The sequence below is a fragment of the Anolis sagrei genome, chromosome 2, assembly GCF_037176765.1.
Source record: "Anolis sagrei isolate rAnoSag1 chromosome 2, rAnoSag1.mat, whole genome shotgun sequence".
Classification (NCBI taxonomy): domain Eukaryota; kingdom Metazoa; phylum Chordata; class Lepidosauria; order Squamata; family Dactyloidae; genus Anolis; species Anolis sagrei.
The window spans coordinates 105,426,672-105,444,567 of NC_090022.1; the positions used below are offsets into that span (position 1 = coordinate 105,426,672).

General features: G+C 38.0%; 1 protein-coding gene across 1 annotated transcript in view; it reads left to right on the plus strand.

Moving 5' to 3' along the window:
- SLIT3 (slit guidance ligand 3) overlaps positions 1-17,896 on the plus strand; it is a 541,141-nt gene that overhangs the window by 480,039 nt on the left and 43,206 nt on the right. The window contains exon 28 of the mRNA XM_060765012.2: positions 3,991-4,130. Coding sequence (XP_060620995.2) covers positions 3,991-4,130 — 140 coding nt within the window. The remainder of the gene's footprint in view (positions 1-3,990; positions 4,131-17,896) is intronic.

Consider the following 17,896-nt stretch of genomic DNA (forward strand, 5'->3'; position numbering starts at 1 on the left):
GACTCTTTGTTGCTTATGCAGCAGACAAACAAGGGCTTCCCCTTTCCTCACAACGGCTGTCACGCTGGATTGTGTTGACAATCAAACTTTGTTATGAACTGGCTCGAAAGCCTCCACCTGCCTCAGCTCGACCAAGGTCGACTAGAGCCATGGCTGCCATGACGGCATTCTTACGGGGGATCCCGTTAGACTCTATCTGCAAGGCAGCTATCTGGTCCAACCCGATGACTTTCATTTCTCATTATCGGTTGGACACACGATCCCGAAGGGAGACCGCCTTCGGTCGAGCAATCCTGTCTTCTTGCCCCCTTTGATTGTGGTCACTCGGGTCCCTGGGGGTTGTTGCTGTTTTTTGCTATATAGCACTACTACAGACAGGACAAAAGAGGTCTACTGTTGTTTTCCTACTGTCTCCCTGGTTAAAGGGAAATATATGTTTACAGTTCTTCCTGTTTATGTAACATTTGCTCTGCAAAATGCCTTTTTTCCTGCAAAGTACTTATACTACTTGCATGTACTAAATACTCTAATCATTGTTGTTGTTTGCTGTGTCCCGATCACAGTATCGAGAATTGCACAAGAGTTTTATTACTTATGCACTTATACTTGTTTTTTTGAAATGTACTGCCTTGGGGGGGGGGGGGTGTGATACATTTGCAGTACACAAATTTATACATGCTTGTGCTACACCTCACATGAGATGTTGTTTACACTGTGTTTGGACATGATGTTAATAAAACATGTTTTGGTCCTTGAACTGGTGTTGGTTTGCTTCCCACCATCCGGGACCTCAGCTTGCTAGTTCTCCATAAGTGTGCATTCACAGAGGTCACGAAGAAAAATGGTAGGTTACTCACCTGTAACCATCTTTCTTCGAGTGAGCCTCTGTGAATCCACACTAACCCGCCCGGCCGTCCCCTCTTGCAAACCTCCCCCTATTCCTCGCTTTGCGGCGTAAAGAATGGCGGAGCGCGCGCGCGGGGCGCCTTTTATGCCCTGCGGGCGGCTGGGCAGAGTTACCGCCAAAACTTAAAAGTTTCAACTTGAGAAGTTTTTCCGTTGGGACCTGCGCAGGCGCAGATTCTCCATAAGTGTGGATTCACAGAGGCTCACTCGAAGAAAGATGGTTACAGGTGAGTAACCTACCATTATTATATTTTTAATATTCATTATGTATTAGACGTATACTATTTATTAATGATATTGTTATAATAGTTATTTTTATATTTATTTTGACTTATGTATTATATTCATGATATTTATTATTTTTGATATTTTATAACCATTATTTATTATATTTATTTAGCTTCATTCCTTATTATATTTATTACTTATATTTATTTAGATTCATTACACTTAGATTTATCTCAATACATATAAATATAATAATAAAATAAAAAACTTATGTCTCCAAAATACATGTATTAAAATACACAGAACAAAGATTAATATATAGTGAACACAAGACGCAAGTTTAAAATTCATGAATAAAACCGGCTGGGTCTACAATGCCTATAATGTAGTTCAATGCAGTTAATCTGCATTCTGAAACTGCATTACACGGCAATGTAGATCCAGCCAATGACATGTACACTGTGAACCTGAGTAAGACTATATTTAGAGTTTTATTTCTAGAAAGGTCTCTAACTGAAACAAATCAAAATTTTAGATTTGGCTCAAATGTCACCTGCTTATTCTAGAACTCATCTGAAAAGAGTTGCTGACTGTTTCCTTGAAACAGAGTCTAATTCAATCCTCTAACTAACAGATAATCCTAGAACACTTCATTTTGGAGTATACGAACATATATTGTTTGAAGTACTTCAATTTGAGGGTTTGGTCTTGTTTCCAGTCCTGGTTGATGGTATACCCTTAATGGAATACCAATTCCAGTTAGAATGTGGCACACTGAAACAGCAAAGAAAACAACCAGTACTGACTCCTCATTTTTCTTTTCTATTAAATTGAAAGAATGAATCTGTGCTCCCAAAATGAGACCTTGTGTGCCAAGCTGCAGCCTAGAGCACATTTTTATGGCTGAGTTATAAACCCCTGAAAAATGGGGTTTTGTAATGGAAACGGGAGACATGATGAATGGATCACTTTATTTAATTAGAGTTCTTTTATCCTTCCCCTCCTACTTTTCTTGGCTGCAAAAGATGCTGTGCCAGCTATTCCTGCCCTCTCTTATCTGCCTCTTGCAATCCTGTGCATCTCCACAGGGTCAGAAAGAGGACGTTTTTTTATGGGTTCTAATGAGGTAGGAGACAGGCAAATAATATTTCATACTGATTTAGTGTGCTTTAAGGAAAATTGATTCAAACAGTTTGTTTTCAGTCATCTGTTCTAAAGATATATTCCTATCCTTTCCAGGTATCATGCTCTATGAGATGTCAGTGTAGGCTAAAAAGCATAGGGACTCTTCCTCACAATCAGTTAATGTCGCTTTATGGTAATTTTGATTTTTTTAAAACACTAGAATAGTATGGAGCTGTTTTAGCACATGGTTTGCTGGTATCTGTGCTCTTCTGTAGCTCTTTGTCCTTAATCTTAAGCCAGAAAATCTTAAACCAGAAAATATAGACAAGAGTGAGGTGCTGCATCTATGTAATAGAACATATGTGCAATTTTCAAACCACACAATTTTATATTCTGTTGACTCACTAATATTCTCTTTTACAGACCCAGAAACCTCTACTTAGTATTCTTTGTTTGCTCTTTTATTCATTGGCCATGGAGGTTTCTTCTCTTTCAATCCTAGATTTTTTTTTAAATTATCTTTGTCCAAAATATCAAGCTCTGTGGTGACAGTGCTTTTAAAAATAATGCAAGATCGAAGCCAGTAATCACAAATTCATTGTTTGATGTGACGGTTCTTTCTCCAGAATACTCACTGCACTCCCACCACTGAAGAACTTGATTGAAGCAATGTGGTTTTTGCTCCATACTCCCTGTTGGCTTCCACGGCCGAGAAAAGGGACTGAAATCACTTCTCTGCACTTGCAATGTGTGCCTTTGTTACCTTTAAGCCTTATGACAGTTGAGAAAATCTGATATGCAAACAATGCAAAAGCATAAAGCACGAGATATTGGAAATCATTCTGCTTAGAGGACAAGAAGACTTAAAGTCAAATTAATCAGTTCTAAACTACTTTAATGCATGGATTGTATAGTTCTATAATTATCATTTTTCTTTGCTCAGTTTTTTAGGTCAGTTTTAAAAACTGAGCCAATTCTTATGTCCAGGTTTCTAGACTGTGTAAATTCAGGTCCAAATTAGGAGCTTCATTTTTGAAAGCTTGTTGATAAGGGAGGAGAAGGAAAACACTAGATGCATAAAATACCTTATAAAGAAGAAGGTAAATCAAATTATTCTCACTTATATGTTAGTTTTCATTATATAGGTGGAGGGGAAGGCAGGGACAGGACTCTGTGATGAAACATCAAAACGTTCAAATGCTAAGGTTGTGTAGTTCAAGAAAGACTTCACAATATTCTTGGCATACTAAAGTGTTTTCTTACTCCTGATGTACAAAGTAGTCATCATATCACTGCTAAGAACCATCAAGCATCAGACTAAGAATCTCATAGATAATCCCATTTGTGTTAATTCAGAGTTTCATCTGGCCATTAATCTGAGAAACCCATTTGGTTTGCAGTACTGCAAGAAAATAAGGAGATGCCAGAATGTTTTGTGACTTCATTCAAAGATACTACCATAATGCCCCCCGTAGTGTTTCCGATCAGTTTCATAACATGAGACATTGAATGACTTAGTAAAAAATACAAGAAATATAGTTAGTGTGTTGTAAATGTTTGCAGCAAATCCATGTAACCACTGGTAAGTCTGAAGCACATAAATCAGGATATGTCTAATAAATAATTTACTATGTACTAAATCTGCAGTCTGCACTAATATTCTTGTACACCATATAAATGGCACAGTATGAAACATAAATTTATATCCTTTTCTTTACTCTACTGTAACAGCTGTTCTTGCCCTATTGGATTTGAGGGGAAGAAATGTGAAGTCAATCCAGATGACTGTGAAGATAATGACTGTGAGAACAACTCAACTTGTTTGGATGGGATAAACAATTATGCCTGCCTGTGCCCCCCTAATTATACAGGTAAGCAAATATTTACTAGGAAGATAGTCAGGAAGTCTGGGGTAGGCCTTCCTCCCAAGACTTATATGTCATATAAGTGTAATGATAGGGAGCATTTTGGACAAAGTCATGGGGATGTGTGGCCTATAAGTAGCAACAACTCGTGGTGGGGAGATATATTCCTTCCAGCATCAGAGGTGGCTTTCTACTACTTGTCGACCCAGTGGAGGTGTATTACTGCATTTCTAGCATGTGTATTGTCTACCTGTAGGCAGCTGCTGATTAGTCAGTTTGGACGTGCTAAAAGATTTAAGGATTTGCTCTGATCCAGAAAGGTTTTTCTTCTGAGTTTCTGTATTAGGCATAAAGACAACAGGTCTTATAGGATGCACAAAACAGCCACATTTTAAGCCATTATTAAGAGAGCACAAGAGCCATCCAGTCCAACCTTTGCCTGTGTTGGAACACCCAGTCAAATCACTCCTGACAGATGACCATCTTGTTTCTGCTTTTAAACCTCTAGAGAAGGAGAATCTGCCAGACTCAAAGGCAGCATTTTCCATTATCAAACAGGTCCTATTGTTAAGAAATTCTTCCTAATGTTGAGATGGAATATCTTTTCCTGTAGTCTGAATCATTGCCCCATCTTTGTCTCCAGAGCAAAGAAAACCAAACTTGCCCCCTCTTTAAGGTGACATCCTTTCAAATATTTAAAAATAACAACAACAACAACAACAACAACAACAACAATAATGCTTTATTTGTATTCCACCTTGTCTCCCAGAGGGGGCTGTCATGTCCCCTCTCAGCCTTTTATAACATTATATGACTTGAGTCAATAACAGAAGCTGGCATAAAATGTATTATTCTAAAGATATTTTCTAATTTTTCACTTTCAGAATTTTTCTTCTTCAAATGTTACTTAAAAGTTTAAATTAAATTATTTTATTTGGCTCATTCTTTATGTGTCTGCTAAACCCATTACTGAAAATTCAACAAAAGTTAGAAAGGGCAGTTGAATAGAAAAAAAGAGGAAAAGATTGTAAGCTCAGGACTCATAATGAAAATCCTGCTTAAACATGTACTGCATTCTAGATATGTAGAGAACATCCTACTGTATTCTAGATATGTAGAAAGACTGGGGGATGTGTAAATGATTTTTTTTTAAAAAAAAAAAACCTCTGACACTGTTTAGGATTACTCTCACATTTTAAATCCTCAGCAAAAAAACTAAAATAAAAGAAGTGACACAATAGACAAAGAAGACTAGCCAGTTTCAGACCTAATGAGAAACTATGGATTCCTGCTTGTGAAGGAGGTCGTTAAACTGCTGCCACCAATTGTGAAGAAGACCGTATTAATCCCACCGAATGCCACCAATTGTGAAGGTGCGCGTGGTAAAGCACCCACTGCCACCTAATCTATGAGGGAAGCCGGGCAACGATCAATATCAACCTAGGAGCTATTTTATAAAGGGACTGTTAATTACAGAAGGCTTTATTCACTGGATAGCGTAGCGTTTACTTTCTTGGCTTGACTTTATTATTGTAGGCTGTTCAACTTAGGAGCAACTGTATCAGGCAAGGCTTGAGGAAAACAGTAACAAGTTTATTTTAACAGGAGTATAACAATGTATAACTGTTCTTCAAAAGAGGCACAAATCTTGATGGATACATTGGAAAGGTTTCATGAGTAAACTCAGGCAAAAACTTCATAAGGTTTCACAGCTGGCACAACAGGCTTAAACCCAGCCAAACCTTGATTCTTAATTCAGAATCTAACAACCCCCTGTACCGGGTCCTTCTCTGCAACCACTTGGTCACCAATTGATTCCCTGAATCTCCACCAAGAGATTCAGTCTTTCCCTATAGCACACTGGCTATAGACACATTCCCTGAATCTCCACCAAAAGATTCAGTTCACTCAGTAGCTCACTGGCGTACTGACTAATTCCCTGTTTCTCCCACTAGAGAAATCAGTCCCTTCCTGTAGCTCACCGATCACAGACTGCCACTTTCAAAAAGCTGCGCCGTGAAGTGATAGTTGGCTCCGCCCCCGTTGCTATGGCAACTCAGCTCAAGTCACTAGCCACCATCTCTAACAAAATATAATCTCCCATACTTACCATCCCTAAACCACTGTCCAAACTACACATAACCAAAGAATAAAAATTACACATCGTCACACTGCTAAATGTTAATTTTATTCAGGTCCCCTGCCCAACATACACCCCCAATCTTGAATATGAAGAAATTAGATATAGGAAGCTTCTCTTTTGATTTGTACTTGTTTGTTGAATGTATGATTTATTAGAAGAAGTCACATTCAAACCTAACATAACTATTTATATAATACAGTTTCCTGAATTTAGACATCACAGGAAATTGTGGTTGACTTAACAATGAATTAAAACCTTACAGCAATCCAAGATGAAGAGAAAGGGAAGTTGGTCCATTGCCTATATCAGGATGTGTGAGACTTGAAAACAAATTTGTGAAGACGTCTTTGGGAAAGAAAAATGAATGGGAAAGAAGTTCATCATAATGTCGGAAGCACTTTTCTTACATGAATAGAAATGGTTTATCCTTAAAGGTTCTGTGCTGTGGGCGGGGGAAGTTCAACCCCATTTTTGCAGTTGTTGACAGCACCTGGACGGGGACTGGCAAGTATTATCAGATGATGCTCAGTAGGCCCTGCCCATATTCCTCCACAACAAAGAGGAAAGTTGTGTTTTTTGGGGGGGGGGGGGTAGCTCCAATGGAGCTACCTACACTTTCCTCCCCTTTTCTCCATATGATGGGGGAAAGGGTGACAGGGCAATGCATGTTGCCATCCTTTTTCCCATCTGATGGAACAGGGACAGCGCCTTGTCCCTGTTCCATCAGATGGGGAAAAGGATGGCAACATGCATTGCCCTGTCACCCTTTCCCCCATCATATGGAGAAAAGGGGAGGAAAGTGTAGGTAGCTCCATTGGAGCTATCCCCCCCCCCCCCAAAAAAAAACACAACTTTCCTCTTTGTTGTGGAGGAATATGGGCAGGGCCTACTGAGCATCATCTGATAATACTTGCCAGTCCCCGTCCAGGTGCTGTCAACAACTGCAAAAATGGGGTTGAACTTCCCCCGCCCACAGCACAGAACCTTTAAGGATAAACCATTTCTATTCATGTAAGAAAAGTGCTTCCGACATTATGATGAACTTCTTTCCCATTCATTTTTCTTTCCCAAAGACGTCTTCACAAATTTGTTTTCAAGTCTCACACATCCTGATATAGGCAATGGACCAACTTCCCTTTCTCTTCATCTTGGATTTGTAGGAAGCTGTACGTTGCTACTCCTATTTTAAAACTGGAGTATAAATCAAATGTGAAGTGGTAACATCCTTTTCAGATTTTACTGGGGAAACATAGAGCTTTGCACACTGAGTATGATAACAGCCTTTGAAGCATGCCTTGAAATATATTCATAGACAATCAGAAATAACCCCTTTCCAGGATTTTTTCAATCCCATCTGTGCTCGCCTTCTCCAGTTGCTCAGGAACTCATGGCCTCAGATGTTGCTCACACTGTGTTTGCTTCCATATTTGCCCACCCCTTCAAAAAATGTGTACTCTTCACATGTACTTTTGTGAATCTTACAGTTAACCCTGACACATTGCTCCCTTTCCCATGGGTTCAGATGGTGTTGCTTTAGCTATAAGCATCAATATTCATCAATATTCATGTTCCAAATATGGCTAATAGAGAAAACAATTGATATATCAACCCTCCCAATTCAGAGACAATGTGTGATGTAGAGGAAGTTTGTTTAGAGCAATATTTCCCAAACTCTGATCTTCCAGGTGTTTTGGACTTCAGGTCCCAGAATCCTTGATCATTGGCCAAGACAGCTGAGGTTTCTAGGAGTTCAAGTCCAAAATGCCCAGAGGAGTAGAGTTTAGAAATCACTTGTCTAGAGCACCAGAGGAAGAGGGTATTGCTTTCGTGGTGCTCTTATAGGCTTTCTAAAGACATTTTGTTGACCACTGTGAGAAAGAAAAATGGATTGATCTTTTAATGAGACCCATCAAGATTTTTGATGTCTGCAAGACTATAATTCTCAGCATAATGTGATCTTTTGTTTCTAGTTTAGGAGAATTAAATTGCCCCTATTGCCATTTACAGCATACTGCTAGAGCAGTGGTTCTCAACCTGTGGGTCCCCAGGTGCTTTGGACTACAATTCCCAGAAATCCCAGCCAATTTATCAGCTGTTAGGATTTCTGAGAGTTGAAGGCCAAAACATCTGGGGACCCACAGGTTGAGAACCACTGTGCTAGAGTGATTTCACCTTTAAAAAAATATAAGCATTGCATATGACAAGTATCTGAGCAAGAAGCTGTCCATTTACTATTTTTATATATTTACATTGATGTCTCATTCTTATTTCAGGAAACCTTACCACCCTTTTTTCCAGAATGTTATAATACGTAATATCATATAATGTTAATATTTAAAACATGTCAAATATATTGCACATTTAAACTTAAATTCAACTTCAAAGCTATTTAGTTAGCAAACAGTGTGTGCTAAGGGCCAATCCCTGATTTACTCAATGCATCACTATCACATTTTGAGGGTTTCCCCTTAGTATTTGATCCTTTCCTTCCTGCCCTCGTCACAGTTTTATGAGTAGGAACAGTATTAACCTAAGGATTTAAGAATACAAGCCACCAAATCATAACTTCTTATAGTCACAGTACAGTGGTAAGGAAATACTCATGTTGTCTGAAACCATGAAAATGTGAACTGGTCTTGTTACTCTCCGAGCTTCAGACACTTAGCAAAAGGCTTCTTGTACGAGGGAGTGTATTACATATCATGGGATTTAATAAGTATCAAGTTTGTGTGGCTTGGTAAGAAAATCTAAAATTTCCCAAACTCTTAAAATGTTGTTTGGGGCTCTATGGGGACATTTGTGTAAATGGTTGGCTGGGAAAAGAAACTCTTAAGCTTGGCTGAAAAATGATTGTTTTTAACCATTTTTCTGCCAGAAACCTTTAAAAGGCTTCAACTCAGCTTCCAAAGATAACTTAATTTGTAATATGTGTATATATATACATATTAGCTATTCATTTTGCTTCATCCTTTTACTTTCTATAGATATGAATAGAAAAGTAATGTTTTCTGCACTCGCATCCTCTTTTTATTATTTCAGTGCTTTATTTATGAATGAATGTACTGAATTACAAACGGCTTGATATAAATGTCAGGATTTATAAATATAGTCATAGAAAATCATTTCTATATAAGCAAACCATTAATATTAAACAAACAATAACATACAATCCAGTATTGGTATGGTTTATTGTGGCTCTCATATTCAATGAGTTCAGAAAGTTAAAAAAATATGAGCAGTTTTCTAAAATATCTAAATTGTCTAAAATAACTACATATTTCGATAGTTCTTATATTGAAATTATATATAGGGTTTCCAAGTATTTGTAGCATCCCAGTGTCATTTCTCTCCGAGATGGAGGAACCATTGGTGAGCCCCCTTTGGGTTCAGCCAGTCAACCAGTTCCCAATCCATCTAACAATGGCACTGTCTAGCCCCTAATTAATTATCATAAATAGGAGTTTTGTTGAAAAATCTTCCTACAGATGAAACTTGGAATGTATGCAAAGTGCTCTATGAGAACTCGATTATTTACAACTATATGCTAGCATTTTCTTCCCAGAAAACCTTTCCTTTTATGGGGCTAAGCACACAGAATTTAAAATTGAACCCAACACTGCTTCTGGTTATACTTCAACTCAACCTAGGCTATTTCTACAGAGACTCACCAGAAGAGAAACAATAGGTGGGGGGGGGGGGAGAGAAATTAGAGGAAGAAAAAGCATAGCACTCATTTCCAATTGCCAGTGTTTGAAATCATCCCTCACTTCAGAAATGTGAGTCTACGCACTGGTCCTTGAGGTGTTTTGGACTTCAACTTTCATAAACTCCAGATAGCTTGACAAACAGCCAGCAATTCTGGGAGCTGAAGCCAAAACTTATGGAGGACCAAAGTTTAGGAACCACTACACTATACAATTCTGCAATCATATTGAAGTAACACACACACACTTTGAGATACAAACAGTATACATTGGAAATTTGGAAACTAAACTGGCTGAGTCCACAGACTTCCAGGCCATTGGTATGTCATTATCAAATGCAGCAACCAGCACACAGTTATCAAAATATCAATACATATACCATTTCCCCCTGTTTTAATTTATCCCAGTAAGGTGCTGAGATATCAACTGGCTTTAACTCATGGAGGATTAACAGTTAGGGGCATATCTTAATACTGACTCGTCATGACCTTCTATGATTCCAAAGCTAAGGCAGCAAAGACAACACTATAGTAAAAAAATCCCTTTATAGTTGAATTCATGCAACAATTCTTTTTTTTTTCCAGCTTACCACACTGGTAATACTACATTAGAATAATTACCATTTATTACATTTAACATTCAGTTTTAAAAATCAGACTCAGAATAATATTTTCCTTGGCCAATGGAAGAGGAAAAACATTGGGTATATCACTTTTTAAATTGCTATTTTCCTGCTGTCAATTGGCTATGGAATAACCAAAACTCACGTGTTCTATATTTTCATTGACTTAAATCCTATTTAGGTAATTTCTTACATTTGTTAGTAATATTTAAGTGAAAAAAGTAAAAGGCCTGGAAAATATTTTCTGTTTTATGGGCGTGTGTGTTCATAAAATAGGCTAAGCATTATATTTAAGACAATTCAGGCCCTCTAGGTTAGCTAATGAAAGAAATATGTCTTAAGATTTAGAAATAATTGCAAAATTGTTAATGGGCAGTGAATGTATAGGGTTAAATGTATTGTTTCTTTTTTGAGAAAATGTGCCATAGCTGACTAGTCTTATTAGCCCATAATTATAAACAAAAATTTGAAACATTATAAAGAAGAAAATGATAATTCATCCAGGTGCAATTCATCTCCATAATGAGATGTTAATTATGCCTCATGGCAGATAGCTATATTATCAGAGGTTGACTTCTAATTCCAAGGTTTTTTGAGATACAACACAGCTAATGTATTTATTGGTTGATTATCAATTAAGGATGTTATCAACCATAATTATAAAATTCACCTAAAGTCAGTTAAAAGACTGAGCCTGCTTTTTAATGAATAGTTCCTATTATGTTTTCAGCTTGCTGAACACACTATTGTTTACAGTCTTGGGACCTCAGGTGATCAAAATACTAAATACGGAAAAAAATCCAAAAAGTAACCTTTGCAAAATCCAAAAGTAGTGACTTTTTAAATAAACAATATATTCAAAATGTGCCGTTATTTCAGTTTTATTTTTTAATAGCAATAGCAACAACAGCAACAATTAAAAATAGCGAATTCCCAACTTCATCCCTTAAAAGTAGTTTTGGCAACAGTAAATCTTACACATTGTATAAAAACCCTAAAATAAATCCCATGTGTCTTCTTGCTTTTCATCAAATTGCTCAAAAGTAATGAAGGCACTGGGCCTCATTACAAAGAAGCAACAATTAACAATGTTAGTTTTAACATGCTACTTCCAAGTTCTGATGGAGTAGTGGAAGATGCTGTCATGGCATCACAGTTAAGGATCTGCTGCATTCGAGCTTTGAAGTAACACTAACAAATACTCTCTTCAGACCAAGGACCCACTTTGCCCAGCAATTCAGGACCTTGCAACAACTTGTGAAATATTCTCTACTTGGGTATGAATGAAATATATTTTCCATATCATTGCTCCCATCAACAATGCTGAAATTATTCTTTAAAGTAGGTTAATCGTGTGTGATTATTTGTTTAAAATTAATGAATGCAGAGAGATAGTTTTTACATTAGACATGGAATGTTAAGAAATCTCACAGATTTTGTATTTCTTTAAAATGTATGAATATATATATATATATATATATATATATATTATTTAGGTACTCATCTTAAATACTAAGCATATAATATTTGAGTATTCAGACTTCACAAGGAAATAACAAATTAATAATAATTGAATTAGAGTTCTGCTAGTTAGTTATCTCACAGTGAATTCGCACTAAATGTAACTTTATTTTGAGCAAAAATGTATAGAATTGGGCTGCAAATAACATAAATGCTATATGTCAAAGACATTCCTTGGCATATTTGTTTTATGTTTAGTAACTCTTAGCATATTATTTCCTAAATACATTTTTCAACTCATTTTTTACTGCAGTTTTGGCATCAGTTTATCGAACGCAATATACACTAGAAAGAATAATGCTATGAACAGCCACTCCATTCTGAAATCCTGAACACAAGAGACAGGTTATGCTTGATCCTTGTGATGATTACATTATTTCCTGGGAACTGAAATACATCACCTCGACCCCATCTGGCACCACTTCAGACAGTATTGGTGGTTAAATTGTTCAGCTCTAATATTTTCAACACAGCATTTAACCCTATTTTTATTCAGTTGCATGCCAGTTATTAGCTGTGAGGGGGAGTCCTCTCTAGAATGGCTCCGGCCCAGTGTATTTGTCCGAACGGATCTCCCTCTACATCCCACCTCGAAGTTTAAGATCTTCTGGGGAGGCCCTGCTCTCGACCCCGCCAGTCTCTCAAGCGAGGCTGGCGGGGACGAGAAGCAGGGCCTTCTCAGTGGCGGCCCCCCGCCTATGGAACTCACTCCCCGGGGAAATTAGATCGGCGACCTCCCTCCTAGCATTTAGGAAAAGACTAAAGACCTGGATGTGGGACCAAGCTTTTGGTCACTCTGACAATTAACTCAAGGACCTGGAAATGGACAAAGACAAACGGAGCAGAACTGACTTACGGACTCTGATATATGGACCCTGACATGAGATTGTTTTTAGGTTTTTAGGATTTTACTATGTATTGATGTTTTAATTTAAGTGTTGAATTGTTATTTTTTGTATTACTTGTTGTGTGTTCGGGCATCTAATTGTGCCCTCCCCTGTAAGCCGCCCTGAGTCCCCCCCCGGGGTGAGAAGGGCGGGGTATAAGTGAATGAAATAAATAAATAAATAAATAGAATGTGGAAAGGTAACCCATATAACTGCTTTGAGACAATACATGTCTCATATTTCACTAGACTATACTTTCTCTGCTGTGTCTCTGCTGTACAAAATTAGCCTTTCATCTGAGTTCAAAAAATATCCACAATCAAGCTGCCTGCTCTCCTTTGGAAAATTTCAACTGCTGCATGACAGGATGAATCCAAACCACTTCCGAAGGTTTATAAAGAAAACAGATCCAAGTTGGATACTGGACACAAGACAATAATAAAATTCTGTTTTTCCAAGATCATCAAAGGAGATTTTAAAAAAATACAAAGCAATAATTTACATAGCTAAATATCCATTCATTTCTAAGCCCTGCACTTGAATTCAAACTTTTAAGCAGGTAAACTAATCCCAGATGTTTCATAAGTGAGCTTTGTTACAGAACTAAGTGGACAATGGCTAAAATCTTTCATCACAGCATGGACTTCCCTTGTTGAGAAGTTGATATTCTAGCTACATGGGCAGAGACAGAAATGACTCACTGAAACCACTATCACTACTGACATCTCAGTCTAAATCTTTGTGTGAAATTATTTCTAGCAAGACTGTGGAGATGTAGAATGAAACCCCATCCCACATGGTGTCTGTATAGTAGAAAAAAACATATGAATCTGCAATTCCCTAAGTCAGACTATTTCTCCATCTAATATTCATTCTCAATCTGACCTGCAACAATTTTTGTAGGGGTTTGCCACATATGACTCTTATTTTTTAAAAGATCTGGAGTCACCAGGGATTGCCCATCACTGAGCCACAGTCTCTCCAATGACCAGAAAGTTTTCAGGTTGGGTTTTCTAAAATAAATGAGGATATCACCCAACACTCAAACTGGCAATCTGCCTCCTTGCTTTCTTGTAAAAAGTAGCGGTAATAGGTCCCTCTAAGTTATACTCAAGAGTTGGGAAATCAAGAATTCTGGCACACTAGGCTACTACTGTGTGGTTTCCCTCCACAATTGGATTGGCCCTGCGGCTTCTGTAAAAATGACACTTCATCCAATAAGGGCAAGAGTACATTTCCCCCAAGCAATTATACTTTGTTGCTCATAGTTTTAAGACCATGAGAAAGAAAATGGTCATGGTAGATAATTAATGTTTTTAAATTTGCAATAGCATTTCTGTTTGAGACTTTTTAGAGCCATCACACAAGGTGGTCTGGAACTAAACCAAAAATCATAAAATCACTGCAGCACTATTGAGCAGATTAAAGACAACCAATAAGAAGACAACAAAGGCAAAGAACACTAATCTCACTAGTGATTTCTTAAAATATGTTGAATGTTCTAGAAAAGCTGAGCTGCAGTCAGTTCTGGGGTAGAAGAGGGTATTTGTGGTTCCCATTAGGAACATGGGAGATGTTACCTGTTGAGACAAGCATTCTCAAAAGTCCTATCCAGTATGGCATGCTGCCAGGAGAATTCCAGGAGGTGAAGTGCATGAGTTTGATGATGAGATAATCCTACCTTATAAAATACATCTAGACCTTTAATCATTACTAATATATGCATAAGTTGTAATAAGGAAAGAGAATTTGGAACTTTTACATTACACGATAACTGCATTTTCTGTATATCAGATGAAAAATTCTATAAACAATTCCCAATTTGGAAAAAAAGAGTGCTAAAATGTGGACTAATCACATGGTAAAAGCTAAAATGTCTAACTTGATAAGATTCAAAGGAAAAGGAGGCAAGTGCTATTCAGAATCTGCATCAATGACTTGGGTGATGGAATAGAAGGCACATTTATCAAATTTGCAAATGACACCAAATTGGGAGAGATAGCTAACACCCCAAAGGATAAAACCAATATTCAAAATGACCTTAATAGATTAGAGAGCTGTGACAAAACTAACAAATGGATTTCAGCAGGTAGAAATGCACAGATATAGGATGGGTGACACCAGGGGAGTTGTCGCTTCACTGTCCGTTTGTGACACTGATGAAGTACTTTCCTCATTCTTTGCATACTTCCTGGAGATTTTTATGGCCTCGTAAATCAGTTAAATTAGCCTCCCCACATAAGTTGTACCTAAATTTCCTACTTGACAGATGCAATTGTCTTTCAGGCTGCAAAGGTCGACAACAAGCTACACAATTTTGATCGGGAGTTCACTCCAACCCAGGCCAGCTTCGAACTCATGACTTTTCATGAGTCAGTAGTGATCTTAATGCAGCTGACTCCCAGTCAGCTGCGCCACAGTCCTGGTGCAGTAATGCTCTAAAAATAGGCTAACAAACTACGTACTAGTATTTATATCCAGTGCCATTACATGTACAGCTGCTTACTCTGTATTACTTTGCCTTCTTAGGCAATAGGAATAATAGTGAAGATGATGATAATAATAATAATTACTACTACTATTGCTACAGCAGTTTTAACTACCAGAAAGCAAGATACTGCACAAAAAGTAATATGCGCTGGTGTTGCATTGGCTACAGAACTGGTGTCAGGTCGATTTATAACTGTTCTAGTATATCCCAAACTGATTTTCTGTCTTTCCTTAGAAAATCCTATGTTGATGCACTATAAGCCTAGTACTTAGGGGGTGTCTGTGGGGAACTGGCAACAAGCTGTCCACTAAACTAAGAGTAGTTGAGTGCTGTGTTGCAACCACACACATGAGACTTTTTGAATCCTCATTTGGCTATTTCATGCAACCTGACTTGAGCTAACTCTGTTCTCCTCTCACTTCCAAGCAAGGGGAATGTTGTAAATTGTTTTTAGTAAGAAAGCATCATGTGGTTCTAACTTTCTTCAATTCCGTTGGGCATTGTTTACAATTGATACTTCAGTCATTATGGGAAAAACACTACGAAAGCCGCACAAAATTATGGTTTCACTTTGTTACTAGTAATCCCTAAATGAGGGTTTTTTCCTTTCCATCAAGTGGAATACTTTGCAGAGGAAGAAATTCACTCTGAACTAATAGTATATTTTACATCTTTGTTTCCCGTGTTGTTTCATGTGTAAGTATACAAAATTCATGTTGGACTCTATATACATACCAGTTGTTTGCAAAACTTTAAAGTGTGACTTTAACTGTTTAGGAGACTTTGGGACCAGGTTTGGGTACAAAGGTTTAATAATCTGGATATTACTTACATGAAATGGGTTCCAGGTCCATCATGGGCCATATCACAAATCTAAGGTAGTGAAGTGTAACCAAATAACGTAGTATTCAGAAGACAGCTGGTTTTGCACATCGTGAATCTGTTCATTATTAGAAGTTAGAAATATAAAACTAAGCTTTGGACTGAACAGGTAATAACTAAAACCAGGTGAACTATCCCTTGCCCTAGAGGGCCATTTTACTGAGTCGACAGCCTATCCTTGGGGTCCAAGTGAGTCTGTGCTTTTATAGGGGATGTTGAGTAATTATATGCAGCCTTAAATCTGTTTAGCATTACCAAAAAGCCTAGTTTTACAATTCTGAATCAAGTTATAATGGTATGCTAGGAAAATAAAGTACTGGCCACAAATGAAACTTAATGTATGAAATATTTATGCATTCCCACTAATGTCATTCAACATATTAATAAACGAGGCGCTAGGTCTCTCTCCTGCTGGATCCATACGGCAGAACACCATCTAAAGCTAAGACCTGCTTGTCTAATGTTATGGGATATGTTTCAGTTTGTGTAATCTGAGGATGTGGATAGGATCCTTGGAGAGATGAGAGTCACCATGTGTAAACTGGACCCATATTTTCCTGAAGGTACTTGGATTGACTGAGGAGTATTGAAGGCTTCACTACCCGAGGCAGCTTGTCTAAAAGAGGTTCTGGTGAAGCCATTGTTAGGAAGGGAAATTCTCTCTGTATGCCACTACAATATCCCATTTTGGACAAAGCTTTGGGTTGGCTAGTAATCTTCTAGTATTCCTGAGTATCGAGATCCATTTCAGTTTGGCTTCAGGCTTGGGTATGAGACAGACAACTTTGGTCATCTTGATAAATGACCCACACAGGGGAAATATATCACTGTTGGTTCAACAGTGTTCAATTTTCAGTACCATTGAACATGATACCCTACTCAGCTGCATCCTTGGGGTGGGGCTCAGGGGTGCTGTTTTAGAATGACTTCCGCCTTTATTTGAGAGGAAGACACAGAAGGTGGTGCTGAATGGTGGCTATTCAACACTATAGTTGCTAACCTATAGTATCCCTCAGGACTGGGTTCTGTCCTCCATTCTGTTTAATGTTTACATTAAATCACTGGGAGGGGGGCCATATGCAGTTTTGGGTTTCAGCATTGTGAATATGCCGTGACACACAACTCTGTATCTGTTTCCCATCTAATTCCAAAGAATCTGTTTTTGTACTAAACCATTATCTTACCAATAGTCGACTGGATAGGAGTGAATAAATTGAAAATTAACCCAAACAAGGCAGAAGTGTTCTTGGGTGGTTGAACAACAGATCAGGCAGTAGGGATTCATCCTGTGCTAGATGGGGTCACACTCCCCCTGTAATCTCAGGTTCACAGCTTGGGTTTTCTCCTAGACTCAAATCTGATCATAGATGCCCAGGTTTCAGCTGTGGGCAGGACTTACATAGTTAAAACCAGTTTCCCAGCTGCACCCAATCCTTGAGAAAGTCACATCTGTCAGTTGTGACCCGTGCCTTGATTACTGATGTAATACACTCTGTGTGAGGTTGCCTTTGGAAACTTCAGC